This window comes from Vitis vinifera, chromosome 18 (assembly GCF_030704535.1).
Source record: "Vitis vinifera cultivar Pinot Noir 40024 chromosome 18, ASM3070453v1".
Lineage (NCBI taxonomy): Eukaryota > Viridiplantae > Streptophyta > Magnoliopsida > Vitales > Vitaceae > Vitis > Vitis vinifera.
In genome coordinates, this window is record NC_081822.1 from 5,417,629 (window position 1) to 5,433,181 (window position 15,553).

General features: G+C 35.3%; 1 protein-coding gene across 4 annotated transcripts in view; it reads right to left on the reverse strand.

The window, feature by feature from the left end:
• The window catches only part of LOC100255806 (protein ALTERED SEED GERMINATION 2), a 64,665-nt gene extending 52,181 nt beyond the window's left edge, over nt 1-12,484 (reverse strand). For 3 of the 4 annotated variants that reach the window (XR_009464970.1, XR_009464971.1, XM_010666066.3), the window contains exons 1-3: nt 12,240-12,484; nt 11,449-11,517; nt 9,193-9,270 (exon numbers count right to left, since the gene is read on the reverse strand). Coding sequence is in view for 2 of the 4 variants with exons in the window: in XM_010666066.3 (XP_010664368.1) it covers nt 9,193-9,270; nt 11,449-11,517; nt 12,240-12,311 (219 nt within the window). In the remaining 2 variants the exon portion in view is untranslated. The remainder of the gene's footprint in view (nt 1-9,192; nt 9,271-11,448; nt 11,518-12,239) is intronic. The other variant, XM_059734701.1, reaches the window with a different exon arrangement.
• Nucleotides 12,485-15,553: the final 3,069 nt, after the last annotated feature.

A 15,553-nucleotide genomic window follows, 5' to 3' on the forward strand; every position in this document is an offset into this window, starting at 1 on the left:
CTGATAATTCAACAGGCTTGTGAAAGCATCTTTAGGATGGCTTAGAGGAAGCACTCTCATTCAATTAATTGTTTTAGCGAAACAGAATTCAGTTTTATTGAAGCAACAAAGCTAACATGGAGTAAATCCAATGCAAAGTATTTACCAAGTTTATATGGTTACCTCTTACATTTATATTTAATACCACCTTAATAAAGACTTGATTTGATTAGACTAGTTTACACGGTAATGGATTCATTTGTCGGAGTAAGACATAAAACTGGTGTTCTCTTAGATTAAGGCCTTTTATTGATGAAGTAGCACAATCTACAAGAAACACAAATTCAGCTGAACATATGCTTGGAGATTGCACAGTATCATTGGGGGATTATCAACTTATTTCTCAGTATTAGACAGCTCTCTGAAGTATGATACCTGTCATGCATAACACTAGCCAAACCAGAGAGATCTTGAGATCCTCTCTTACATTGTTAGAAAACAAATTTAATAAACAATTAGAAGGCTAAGGAGTTCAAAGAAAGAGATCTGTCCTATGCATAATCAATTCATTCACATGGAAGAACAAAGAAAGAAAGAGCAAAAGAGAGAGCTAGAGATTCCAATAGACTGTTGTAGTCAGCTAACTTGATGTTGAGTTCCTTCTAAATTGGGGAGAACTGATGTGGATACAACCCCTCGAGTTTATCCTTGTTGTCTGATTGGCCAAGAATGAGTATATATTGACAAACACCAATTAAAAAAGAGGGCACACCCCTACACTAGGAGTATTAAAAGGGCATCAAAAGGCCAAAAACAACCCCTTAAGAGTTTTTCCATTAAAAAAAAAAAAAAGATGAATAATAATAAATTTTGCATCTGTCGAATTCTTTAATTGTGAAACTCCATAAATCTCTTCAAGTGCAACTTTTAGGAGGCCTCAACAAAATGCCATAGGATTTTTATATTCCCCCTTTTCCATCTTCTAGTTGAGACTTATGGAGAACTCTTCTATGCTCTTTCTTCTATCTTTTAGGTGAGACTTGTCCATAAAGATCTCTTTCTATTTGTTTCTTCTCCATATCTTGCTTTTCCTGCCTTAATTTTTTTTTTTTTCCTTTCACTATCATAGTAATTTGGTGCTTTATACCCCTTCGTAAATTCTAAACAACAAATTCCTAACCTACTCTTACTTGATTGAGGCAACCACCTTATGGTGGAAGAAGAGTTATATGATCTAGTGAGCAAAACAAGGAATAGTATCACATTATATAACTTCCTTCTATACAAAAAAGCAACCATTTTAAGCCTAGTCTCATCTTTTAATAAATATCTAATTATTTTCTAATTACATACAATAAAACCCTATAAAATAATACTTTTGGGATCAAGAGAAATTATTATCTTAACGGAGTTACCGATTTATTGATAAATGAATAATTTATTAATTTATTGATAAATGAATATTTATTACTATAGAGAGATTATTATTTTTCTATTGTAGAGTACTTATACATTTTTATTTTTTTTATAAGTAAAGAGCAATAATATAAAGAGAAAGAGGATACGTCAAACACAACATTCTCAAGTATACAGGAAGTATACAGCAAAGGCCTAAAGGCTCACCCCATCGGGCAAGAAAGAGAAACAAAAAACGACTTGCCTTTATTTTGAACCTAACCAATCAATGAAACTAACAAAAGACATAGGAGTCATATCTACAACTACACTAGACCAATACCACAAATTACATACAAAAGAATTTTTCAATCTTTCAATCGATAATTCCCCATTGTCAAACATTAACAAGTTCTTTTCCTTCTATGTTGTCCAAAATATACATAAAGGAATCGTTTGTCAAGCCTTTTTACAGGTTTTACCCACAAAAGACTCATACCACCCAAGAAGAGTATCCTTAACCGAGTAGGAGAGAACCCAAGACACCCCAAAGAGGGGAAAAAACATATGCTAAAGAACCCACAACTTTGCACAATGAAGAAGAATGTGATTGACCGTTTCTACTTCAAAATGACAAAGGAAACATCTATTTGCCAAATAGAACTCCCTCCTTTGGATCTGGTCCAGAGTTAAGACTTTCCCCCAAGTTGCCTCCCAAGTGAAGAAAGCCACCTTAGGTGGCGCACAAGATACCTAGATTCTACTACAAGGGAACACAAGAGGGTCTTTAGGTTGTAAAATAGAATAAAGAGATTTGACTAAGAAATTCTCAAACCTCAATGTTGTCCAAATCACTCTATCATCCACATCCTTGTACACCCTAGTTGTTTGAATCTTCTACAAAAAAACACTCCACGAAATCCAGCTCCCAATCATTAAAGGCCCTAGAAAACCACGGGGTCCAATCACCTCCTTCACCTTCGAGGTTCCACATATCTGTCATCCAAGCTTTCTTAGAATAAAATGCTATTAATAGTTTTCCCTTTTTTTCCTTATTGTATTGTGGCTCCCACTAGCATGTATATATATACCCAAGTCCAATGTGTATTATCAATAATTTTTTAACAACAAAAATTAGGGATTCTCCCTTTTCTATCTTTTCACATGGTATCAGAGCCTAGGGAGAAAAAAAAAACCTAATTATTTTCGGTTTATCCGTGAATCAATTTTGGGAAACCTTTTAGTGACCGTGTTTCATTCCGATCACCTTCCCCATCTCCTAAAGTTTTCCGGTCAACCGTATCGCCGTCAGAAAACCCTCACAGCCGATGACTTTTCCGACGACTCTTTCCAGCAAAGTTCTTTTTCCGAAACCGACCATACCATCAGGTGTACAAGGAGGAGATCTTCAAGTTTTATCAAAACACCGGAGAGAGAATCTCAGTCACGTGAAGGCCATGCATGTTTCTTCTCCGGCGGCCTGAACCTCACGCGCAGGCGCGTGGAGCACTTTCCAACAACGCGCTTCCACCTCCAGCCTCACCTGACGCCGTCTAGCCACTCTCCATCTGTGCTTGTACCATTCGAGCCCTGCAAGTGCATTTCTTGGGTTTTTGTCTCCGTCGGCCCTCTAAACAGCCTTTTTACGACGACCTCCGGTGACTTCCTCTCCACCCTGAGCCCTGCACGTGTCTTAGGAAGTGTTCTTCTACCCTTCCAGTAGTGCCACATTTGTTTTTTCTTTACTATTTGGACTCTCACAGCTGCGGATCCTCGGTTTTTCTTCTTTCAGCCGCAATCTGAAGCCATATTAAGGCTCTCTTCGATCCAAACATATTTCATTCTCCAAATAAGTAGATATGACTACTAAAAGTTCCATTTTTTCCTGTGTTATATCTAGATCTCCTATGTAATCTTCGGAGAAATTGGTTGGCAGTGAAGATTATTTGTCCTGGTTTGCCTCTGTGGAGCTTTGGTTTATGGGTCAAGGTTATGAGGATCACCTTGTTACGCAGTAGGCGGATATCCCTAAGGTTGACAGAGTACAATGGAGGAAGAAAGATGCATAATTATGTAGTGTGTTATGGCAATCAGTTGATCCTAAGATTCTGTTTCATCTTCGGGCCTACAAAACATGCTTTAAATTTTGGAATCAGGCGAAAAAGTTATACAGGAATGATATCCAACGTCTTTATAAGGTGGCTTCTTCTATTGCCAATGTCAGACAACAAGACATGGATTTATCTACTTATATTGGCCAGATTGCCTCTCTTAAGGAGGAATTCTTGACAGTGATGCCTCTTACTACTGATGTTGGGGATCAACGAACATAGATTGACAAGTTTTTCATGGTTCTTACGCTTATTGGCCTCCGTCTAGATCTTGAGATCGTCCGCGATCAGATTCTTGGCAGTTCCTCCGTTCCATCCTTGGATGATGTGTTTGCTCACCTCCTCCGTATCTCCTCCACTCAGACTTTGTCATCTGATAACACTTCAAATTCTTCTGTGTTAGTTTCTCAAACTAACTCTCGAGGAGGACGCAGTGGTAACCGAGGTAGAGGCCAACGTCCTCATTGCACCTATTGCAATAAGTTTGGTCACACTCGTGATCGGCGTTATCAGTTACATGGGCGGCCTCCCCACACTGTCCACGTGGCCCAGTCATCTAATCCTCAGCCGCCTCAACCTCCGAGCTCTCCACATCTCAAGGTATTTCCCTCACTGACAGTGAGTATGTTGACTGTCTCCTCTATCAGGCCACCAAGTCAGCTTCTGTTACTTCTGTTGCCTAGACTGATAATGTTTCTACTTGTCTTACCCACACCTCTTCTCTTGGACCTTGGATTCTAGATTCTGGCGCTTCTAATCACATATCTGGTAATAATGATCTTTTCTCTTCTATTACTACTACCTCTGCTTTACCTATTGTTACCTTAACTAATGGTTCTCAAACTGTGGCTAAAGACATTGGCTTGGCACATCCTCTCCCTTCTCTACCTTTCACTTCTGTCTTTTATACTCCTGAGTGTTCCTTTAATCTTATCTCCATCAGCAAAATCACTCGTACTCTTAACTGCTCTATTACTTTTTCTAATAAATTTGTAACCTTGCAGGACCGGAGTACGGGGAAGACAATTGGCATAAGACGTGAGTCTCAAGGCCTCTATCACCTCACCTCGCCTTCAACTCCTGCAGTTTGCATTTCCACTGATGCTCCCCTCCTCATCCACAGTTGTCTGGGCCACCCTAGTCTATCCAAGTTCTTGAAAATGGTCCCACGTTTTTCATCTTTGTTGTCGCTTGCATGTGAGTCCTGTCAGCTTGGGAAACATACTCGTGTCTCATTCCCAAAGCGTTTGAATAATCGGACAAAGTCTCCTTTTAAACTTGTCCACACTGATGTTTGGGGTCCTTGTCAAACCGCGTCTACTTTACGATTTCAGTATTTTGTCACTTTCATTGATGACTATTCTCAATGTACTTGGTTATTTTTAATGAAAAATCGAGCTGAGTTATTCTCTATTTTCCAGAAATTTTATGCTGAAATCCAAACCCAGTTCAATATTTCTATTCGCGTGTTACGTAGTGACAATGCCAGGGAATATTTTTCTGCACCATTTACTTCATTTATGTCCCAACATGGGATCCTTTATCAGTCTTCTTGTGCTCATACTCCTCAACAAAATGGGGTAGTTGAACGTAAGAATCGACATCTTGTTGAGACAGTTCGTACTCCCTTTCTCCATAGTAATGATCCTTTTCGTTTTTGGGGGGACGCTGTTCTTACAGCATGTTATTTGATTAATCGTATGCCCTCATCTGTATTACACGATCAGATTCCCCATTCCCTTCTTTTCCCTGACCAACCACTTTATTTATTTCCTCCTCATGTTTTTTGTTGTACTTGCTTTGTTCATATTCTCACTCCTGGACAGGACAAACTTTCTGCCAAAGCCACAAAATGCATCTTCTTGGGATACTCCAGACTTCAAAAGGGTTATCATTGTAATTCCTCTGAGACTCATCGCTACTTTCTCTTCGCTGATGTCACCTTCTTTAAGGACTCACCATTCTTCTCCACCTCTGAGTCTCTTCCTGTTTCTAAAGTCTTACCCCTTCCCATTATCTCCCCACCTGATGCAGTGTCTTCTCACCCACTTCAGGTTTATCATCGTCGTCATCGTGTCGTTGTTCCTCCTTCTTTGGCCGAGGTACCTGCTAACTCACTTCCTATCCCTTCGGCTTCTCCTGCCCCGGCTCTGCCTCCTTCTATTGACTTACCCATTACTCTTCGAAAAAGTAATCGATCTACTTGTAATCCTCATCCCATTTACAATTTTTTGAGTTACCATCGATTATCTTCACTCTATTCTGCATTTGTTTCTGCTATATCTTTTGTTTCTCTTCCCAAGAGCACCCCATTCAGGCCGGCGACAAGCAATGATAAATGAAATGGTTGCTTTACACTCCAATGGCACTTGGGATCTTGTTCTTTTACCCTCTGATAAATCTACAGTTAGTTATCATTGGGTCTACACAGTTAAGGTTGGCCTTGATGGTCAGGTTGATCGCCTTAAAGCCCGCTTAGTTGCTAAAGGCTATACTCAGGTTTATGGTTTTGATTATGGTGACACTTTCTCTCCTATTGCCAAGATAGCTTCTATTCGTCTATTGCTCTCCATGGCTGCTATGCATTCTTGGTCTCTTTATCAGTTAGATATTAAAAATGTTTTCCTTCATGAAGATCTTGCTGAAGAAGTTTATATGGAGCAACCACCTGGTTTTGTTGCTCAGGGGGAGTCTGGTTTAGTGTGCAGGTTACATCGTTCTCTATATGGCTTGAAACAATCTCCTCGAGCATGGTTTAGCCGTTTTAGTTCTGTTGTTCAGGAGTTTGGCATGTTTCGCAGTACAGCAAACCATTCCGTTTTCTATCATCATAACTCTTCATGGCAGTGTATTTCTCTGGTAGTTTATGTGGACAACATCGTCATTATAGACAATGATCATAATGGTATTCAGAAACTAAAGCAACACCTTTTCACCCACTTTCAGACTAAAGACTTGGGGAAACTCAAGTATTTCTTAGGGATTGAGATAGCTCAATCCATTTCCGGTGTGGTTCTTTCCCAAAGGAAGTATGCTTTAAACATCTTGGAAGAAATCGGTATGTTAGACTGTAAACCGATAAACACTCCTATGGATCTAAATGTCAAACTTATACCAAGACAGGGGGAGCCTTTATGAGATCCTGGGAGATATCGGCGACTCGTAGGTAAACTGAACCACCTCACCATTACTCGTCCAGACATTTCTTTTCCTGTAAGTGTTGTTAGTCAATTCCTACAGTCACCATGTGATAGCCATTGGGATGCTGTAATCCGCATTCTTCGATATATCAAAAGCACACCAGGCCAAGGTGTGTTGTACGAGAACAGAGGTCATACCTAGGTTGTTGGTTACATAGATGCAGATTGGGCTAGCTCACCCACAAATAGACGTTCCACTTCCGGGCATTGTGTTTTTATTGGAGGTAACCTAATATCCTGGAAGAGTAATAAACAAGATGTAGTGGCCAGATCTAGTGTTGAAGCCGAGTATCGAGCTATGGCTCTGGCAACATGTGAACTCATATGGCTAAAACATCTTCTACGGGAGTTGAGATTTGGAAAAGATGAACAAATGAAGCTCATCTGTGACAACCAAGCCGCTTTGCATATTGCATCCAATTCAATCTTCCATGAAAGGACCAAACACATTGAAGTTGACTGTCACGAAGATCGCATCAGGATGTGTGGCAACTAGTTTTGTCAATTCAAATGATCAACCAGCAGATATTTGTACTAAATCTCTCAAGGTCCTAGAATTAAATACATTTGTAACAAGCTTGGTGCATATAACATATATGCTATACCTTGAGGGGGAGTGTTAGATAGTGTACAGTTATTTCAGTTATTTACTTTTCCTTTTTTTTCCTTATTATATTGTGGGTCCCACTAGCATGTATATATATATCCAAGTCCAATGTATATTATTAATAGTTTTTAATAACAAAAATTAGGGATTCTCCTTTTTCTCTCTTTTCACAAAAGAGATGGCAAATAAGGAAGAGAAGGACTCACAAAGTGGCTCATCTCCACACCACTTATCCCTCCAGAATCTCACCCTCTAACCATTACCAACTTGGAAGGCCAATCTACTACTCAAAATATCCCACTCCTTTCTTATAGCTTTCCACAGCCCCACACCATACCTTTCATTTAACTCACAAGAATGCCACTCCCCATCATCTTCTTCAAACTTTTGATTAACGACATGCTTTCAAAGGGCTTCTCTTTCATTGGCATACCACCAGTTCCACTTACAAAGGAGGGTTTTATTCATCACAAAAAGATTCCTCACACCCAATCCTCCCGGCTTTTTTCTCTAAAAAGACCGTTTTCCACCTTATTAGATGTGGCTTCTACACAAAAGCCCCACCACCCCAAAGAAAATCCTTCTGCATCTTCTCCAACCTCAACCTCACCTACCTTGGAAAACAAAAAAGAGACATAAAATAGATTGACATGCTAGAAAGAGTATCATGAATTAAAGTGTCCCCCACCCTTTGAGATATATTGTCTTTTCCACATAGCTAGCCTTTTTTGGAATCTCTCTTCAACCTCATCCCACGCTGCCATAGATTTGAAAGGGGCTCCCAAAGGGAGACCCAGGTAGCGGGAAGGGAGCCCGCCTACCTCACACCACAACTCTAAGGCCAAGACATCAATATTTTCCATCCTCCCCACCAAAATAAGCTCACTTTTATCCAAGTTGATTCTCAAGTCCAAACATGTATAGTAGTTATACATGTATGACTTATAAATCTAAAAATAATGGATGTGGTCAAAAGTTAATAAATAGAAGTCTAAGATAGTTTAAAAAATTGGAGATGGATATTAATTGTATAAGATAAAAAAAACTCTTAAAAGGAAGAGATTTAATGTCAAAACTTAACACCCTAGAAGATACAGAGGTTTTAAATATGCAATGATTCTAAAAAATAGTTGAATAAAGAAAAAAAAAAGTTATAAAAAGCTACTCAATCTTGTATTATTAATTTTGTTTGCTATTTTTTTATGGACTTCATCAATTATTAATTTATATTTCATTAGGCCCTTAAGGATTTCAAAAAAAATTATTATCTTATGCATTTAGCAAAATTATTAATTTAGTACACTAACTCAGTTGGGACCAAAAGATTTTATTATTCAAACAAGATTATTAATTTATTGAACATTTATTAATCGAGGTTTTACTCTATAAAACTATGAACTTGATTATATATTCTTGTCATGGGAAAATAAATAGTATGTTAGCAAAAGCCAAAAAAAGAGGTGCCAACTTGTATACAAGAAATAAATCACAATTCATGTCCTGTGTTAAATTTCTAATGAATATTTCAGATTTTTTTTCCATGTGTCTTATTGTTTTTCATTAATGTGAAATATAAATTTTCTACAACTATTTCTGTCATTTGCTTTCAACAAAACATTTTTTAACATGTGATGTCCTACCCCATCAATGTTGTCTTACATTCTTCCACACTAGTATCTGTCATGCAAACTATGGCATGTGATCATCACAAGCATGAAGCTTGTATGCTGAGAAGATATCAAACAAGACCATCAAATAGAAAATACAGCTACATCAGTGGCCTGAACAAAGTGGCAAGGGGGTTAAGGTGGGAGGGGGGTATTCCATGTAACAGCAAAAGAAAAAATACTTATCCAAAAAAATAAAATAAAATAAAATAGCAAGTATATATGCATCATACCCTTGTGTCATCAGATCCAGATATCAAAAGTGAGCCTCTTGAGTTCCAGGCCACAGTGTTCACACAACCCTGGTGCCCCTATTTAAAAGATAACAAAATTGGGAGACATCAACATTAAGAACAAAAAAGAATCCAAGAATGAATGACCTAAAAATAATTGTCACCGGCAGAAAGGAAAATGGTTGCCATTCCCAGAAAATAGCAATCACCAAAGGAACGGTAGAGCTACTATTCACTTGCACTGCCATGTTACATCTAGGCTATCCAGAAAAATAGCTCAAGCATAGATCCAGAACATTCACTTTAAAATGTAGTTTAAGATTCAAGCAAATCATAGCTTAACTAAGGTACCAGAAGCCCTAAAATACTTCTGACCATGCTTGACACTGAAAAGCTAGAAATGAAGAAACATGCCAACTTGATTTAACAACAAAATTTACCTTTCTTAGTTTGTTAAAGGGTATGCCAATGCAAATTCTAATGCCTGTTTCAGACAGGTGTTAAGTACAATGTGCTCTATTCCACTAAAAGTTGCAAGCATAGAACCTTGAATCAGATATCTCAGTAGACCCAGATTTTTTTATAAAAAAAAAAAGGGTTTTTCCCCCATCTCAATTAAAGAAGTTGAAGACATGGCCCTAAATGCAGCAGCAGTATTCAATTCAAAGTTCTAACATCACCTAGCTTTGGAAGACTACAATTCCTCAAAAAAGAAAAAGGTTAAAATCAAAATTGAACTTAAAATTTAAAAATTTAAGCAATATACCAAATTGTTCATTGAAGAGGTAGTAATTATTATTTCAAAATTTTCACAATTTTTTTTAGTATAATTGATTGCATCAATTTCCTACTTGCAGCAAATTGGTGAATGCATCTACAGTCATCTTAATATCATTCAGAGTATGATTGTATCAAAATCTGCTCCATATATGGATAATGCCAATTGTTTCCAGAAGGGAGGATGACAAACAAGCATGGGAAGGCAAAAGGAATATGCTAGAGCACATCTTGCTAAGTGCCCCAATGAACTACATTATTTGACATATAAAACAAAATCTTAAAAAAAAAAAAAAAAAAAAAGGAAACAAACAGGGGAAAGCATGAAAAGACGTGATATGATGGTTTATAACATTGTTATTTTCACAACAATAATTGGTCCAACTAAAACTGAAAATGCGAAGCCAATATTGAACCATTTCTTATCCATTTCCAATTTTTTTTATAGGTAAAAGCAATTGTATTAAAAGCTCTTAAAACATGCCTAAAGTATACACAATGTATACAAGGCCAAAAAAAAAGTGAGGGATTCACAAAAAACAACAGCCTCGCCTCACTTACAGCCCAACCAATCAATAAAGTCAAATAAAGACAATGTACCCCGACCCACTCCAAAAACATGTACACGAAGTAGCATAAGATAGCATGGTCTGTCAAATCTGCAGCAAGTGGGCAAGTTATTATGATAATTTCACTTTCCATAGAAGCCTAGTATCATAGAAGATTGTTTAAACATGGTCACATAAATAAGCCAAGAAAAATGATAACATTTTTCAAAAGGGTTGTTGTGGTAATGCAGTCATCCTCAAATTTGGTATGTTTCGGCCAATGACATAAACATGATGGATCTTTTGTTGGAGACCTCAAGCTCCCGATCTTTTAGGATCCATGCCTTAGCTTTGCCTTTAATTTGGTCCATGCCCTCTCATAATTTTAGTCATAAGATTCAGTCTGTAGCTAACCCCCGCTGTTCACTTTGGTTGAACCTTTTCAAATTTATCATAGTTAAAGTAATTACATTACCTGGTAGGATAATGGAGGGTAAGCAACATAAGATTTTCATATTTTAGGTATCGGATAAATAAGGTAGAAGACATTCCTAGTGTGGTAATAGAAGCATGAGAATTCAGATCAGTTGGAAAAATCTACACAGTTCACCCTATGTTTGGTTATTAGAAATTTTGAGGGAAAATGTGAGGAAAATGAAATAAAGAGCAAAAATGAAAGAACAGAAAAAGTGATGAAAAATGAAAAATAAATTATCGTAACATGCTTATTCAAACACATTTCACTTATTTTTCTTCTTCTATATAAAAATTAAATAATTTGAAAATACATAAATTTCTAAATAATTTTAATTATATTTTATTTTCCTTTACATTTTCCATTAGTAAACCAAACATTAAAAAATCATTTTCCTTAATAGTTTCCGAAAACCAAAACTAACCTAAATGAAGCAAGTTTTTCAATCATACAAACCTCCAATTCTCCCTCCTGGGTGAGCCGTCGTAACAGTGATGAGTGCATTTGCAAACTGCGACTAACATCCTATACAAACACCAACCGAAGTTCATAAGGCCTGGCATTACAAACAAGAACCCAGGTCTAGCATTTAAAGAATAAGTTAATTATAGAAGTAAAAATGAAAATATGTAAATTCATCATCCAACCAAAAATATTTCGCAATAACAGGATAGGAAGCATAAATTATTTCACGTTGGAAAGGACAATTCCTTCAAGAAAGTTTATGCTAACTAAAACTCTAAAAGTGATATGCTAAAACAAATGCATAATAGCCATCACAAGATGAAAATCTATATGCAAATGAATCAAAAGAAAAATAATAATGATGATATTAAGTGAACTCTGCAATGAATTTAACTACTTAATATCAGGTACGAATTCAATTCATCTTTTTTTTTCATCTTAGGATCTAACGATTCAACTTTCCCGACAATAACATTCCTTTCTCTTTGATAAATCTCTTTGATAGAGAACAGAGTGAAATGTCAAACCGTAAATCGGTGTGGTTCACAAAAGGGCATTCCACTGTCCAACAAAACTACAGAGATGGACTGTTAGGGCTTGGACTCAATGAATCCAATAAATAAAGACATCAAACGATGTAATTCATCAAAAACCTAAATGATATTCCATTGCGCCAAATCCAATTCAAGGAAAAAAAAACGGTATCTTTCATTCCGAGAAAGAAGAAAGAAAATGTATTCGATTAAATTGATCGGGTGAATAGAAAAAGAGATTCAAAATACATGGCGAAAATCGATGCTTCTGCCGTCAACGAAATTATAGAGGTTGCTATCGTGAAAATTGGTTGTCTCCATTAGAGAAGCTTCGAATTTGGGATGGATGAGAGAGCAAACCCTAGGCCGATCGATCTTGGGAGTCGGTGAGATGAGCGCGGTTTACAGCAAGACGCCTTTACCTTAGCACCGTCTTTGGGTTTCTAATTCGAGAGTAGACAAAATCCTTATACGCATATCTAATATTTCCTGTGTCATTGTGCTTTCAGCTTCCGCCGCGATCTTTTATTTTTTGCTGTGTATTTACATTTTACATAATATAAACTTAATAATATTAATATTATTTATTAAAATTAACTTTAAAATTATTTTAAATCGTTAAATTAAGATATTTACCCTTATTAATTACACCTAGCGTAAAAAATATTAAATAATAATAAAATTTATAAATATAATTAAATTAAATTATAATAAAAAAAATAAAATAAATATATGAAGTTAATAATGAGTTAATTATTTTTACTTATTACATAAAATTATTTTTTATGGTTAAATTATTTTATTAAATATACTTAATAACTTAAATTAAATTATTAGGTTGGTTTACCAAACATCCACTTAATTCTTTATTATTTTTCTCATATTCGTTTTCAAAATGTTTATGGACATTAATAATGATAATTTTATCTTTTTTTTCAATGTTATCAAATATGAATTATAAAAAATAAAATTTTCATCTTTCTTTATATTCTTTTCTACCAAAGAAAATTTAATATTTCTATCTCTTTCTATTTATTCCATTTTCAAGATCATTAATATTTATTCCTTATTCAATATCATTAGAAATCCTTTTTGTAAGATTATTAAAGATGAATTATAAAGATGATATTTTAATACCCTTTATGTTCATTATTTATCAAAGAGAGATTATAGAGAAATTTTTATTTTCCTCTTTTATATTATTTTTGCATTCAAAATGGAATTATGGAGGAGATGAAAAATAATTTCCACAATGTTTTTTTTTTCCCAACATATTAAAAATGAATTATATATATATATATATATATATATTAATACCATCAAATATTTGGTTATCTGAACAAGTTTCTCACAGTGAATGCACTAGTATGCATGAATACACGTTTTATAGGACTTGTGATGAATTATTACATCAGGTTATTAATGACTTGACTAAAATATTTGATTGTATCGTTTTTCAATCTTAAGATAATATTGAATTTGTATTAAAGTTAATAATGATTTTGACATATAAATAATATTGTAAGTTAATCATATATTTCTTATAAATCATGTTATTGTTAATGAAATTTGTCAGTAATAAATATTTTTAATAAACACATAATGATATCTCATAAGACTGAAACAAAATGTTTTATTGGGATATCCGAATGATGTGTGTTCATATAAACATTTTCAAAGTCAATGAACAAAGCAATCTGGAATTCCTAACAAGAATCCTCATAATTTTTATTGCTTATTTGGAATATATCTTATAACTTTCATAACTTTCTCAAATTCCCTGTTGATTTTTTTCTCAAAAATTGAAGTTTGTTGATGAAGTCCATGAACTTAGTAAACATCCCAATAACAGATTCATTATATTTCATAAAAAATAGCCCATAACTACAAAAAATCAATTAACATTTAATTGATCTATTGTTGTGTCGAGCTCATTCCATTATTGATTAGGTTTTAGAATAACCCCTTCATTTTTTATTATGGTTGAAATTTGGGACCAATAACATCCCAAATATCATAATCAATTTATTTTAAAAACCATGCTATCCTGGAATTAATTGGTTATAAAAAAGAATTGAGGTGGATTCATTGAAAAACCTTCCATGTAGGATAAGGTGGAGGAAGTAGTCATTATCTCTCAGGTTAAATAAAAAACAAGAATCTTAACTTTGATACCAATTGTGAAAATGACTATTTAGTTTAAATAAATCACTAAAGGTGGGGAAGGCAAAATAAAAATATTAAGAGATGGGAGACAAGGCAAAAATAATAAAGAGAGGTTAGGAGAAAATAAATGCAAACCATTTCATAGTGGTTCGTGAAGGTGCCTACATCCACTTTCCTCACTTTCTTAATTCCAAAGTCTGTCACATCATTCCCTAAACCAATAAGTTGTAAAAAACTTGAATCTTCAAAATGACAAAAGAAGAAGAAGATATTTTTGTAATTTTCAAGATATTTCATTTTTTTTTCCTTGTTTGGATCACCAAAGGTGGAAAATGGAATATGACAAAAAATGAAACATCTTGAAAAAAGTTAATAATTATTTTAGAATATATTCCCTCTTTGTCTTTATTTTTATTTTTTACGTGCATGCATAGAATAAAATTTGTATTTTTCTTGATTTTTAAAATTTTTAAAGTCAAATGATTTTTTTCTTTTATTATTTATTTACCAGTGATTTTCACGACTCCCGTGCTTGCCTTGGGGGACCCATCCAAGGGTCTCCAACGGGCGGGCCGGGCCGGGCCATGCTAAAATGCTAGGCCCACAGCCCAGCCTATGAGCCCGCTAGAAAGAAAAGGAAGGGGGGATTTGAACCCCTCCCCTCATACTTAAATTTCAAGGCTCTAACCAACCGAACTACATTCCTTTTATGCTTATAAATTGAATTAATTATATATATATATATATATAAAAATAAAGTATATTATTTTTTAAAAGGGCGGGCCTACGGGCCTAAATTTAGGCCCATGGCCCGGCCCGCCCATAAACGGACTCGGGCCGGGCTTGGGCCGGGCCTTAAGCGGGCCGCGGGCTTTTTGGAGACCCTTAGACCCATCAAAAGGTTTTCAATCATATCATAATAAATATTACAAAAAATATAAAGTAAATCCTTTTAAGACAATTTCAATGTAATTTTGAAGTTATCTTTGAAAAAAGGCAAGGCAACTTTCAAATTTAAATTTATATTTTTTTATTTAAAATACAATTTCAATTAATATTAAAAAAGTGTTGTAAATTAATATTAATAAATATTTTGAAAAATTGCTATATTTTTTTTTTCAAAAAGTCACACCCCATGCCTATTTGGATGGGAAATAGGGCCCAAATAAACCATGGGCTTCAACTCAGCTTGGGCGGGGCGTTTGGGTTGAACCCAACCGGATGATAATGGATAAACTTCATCTTCTAAAGGAAAGGAAGTGGGAGGCCCAACCATCTTGGGCGGTTGATGATGTCAGATATCAGATATCAGAAATAAAGAGTTTTGGAAGGTCAGCTTGAGTGTAAAAATACCGGACGCGTAATCTTGTTATACACGTGGATAGCGATCTATTGAA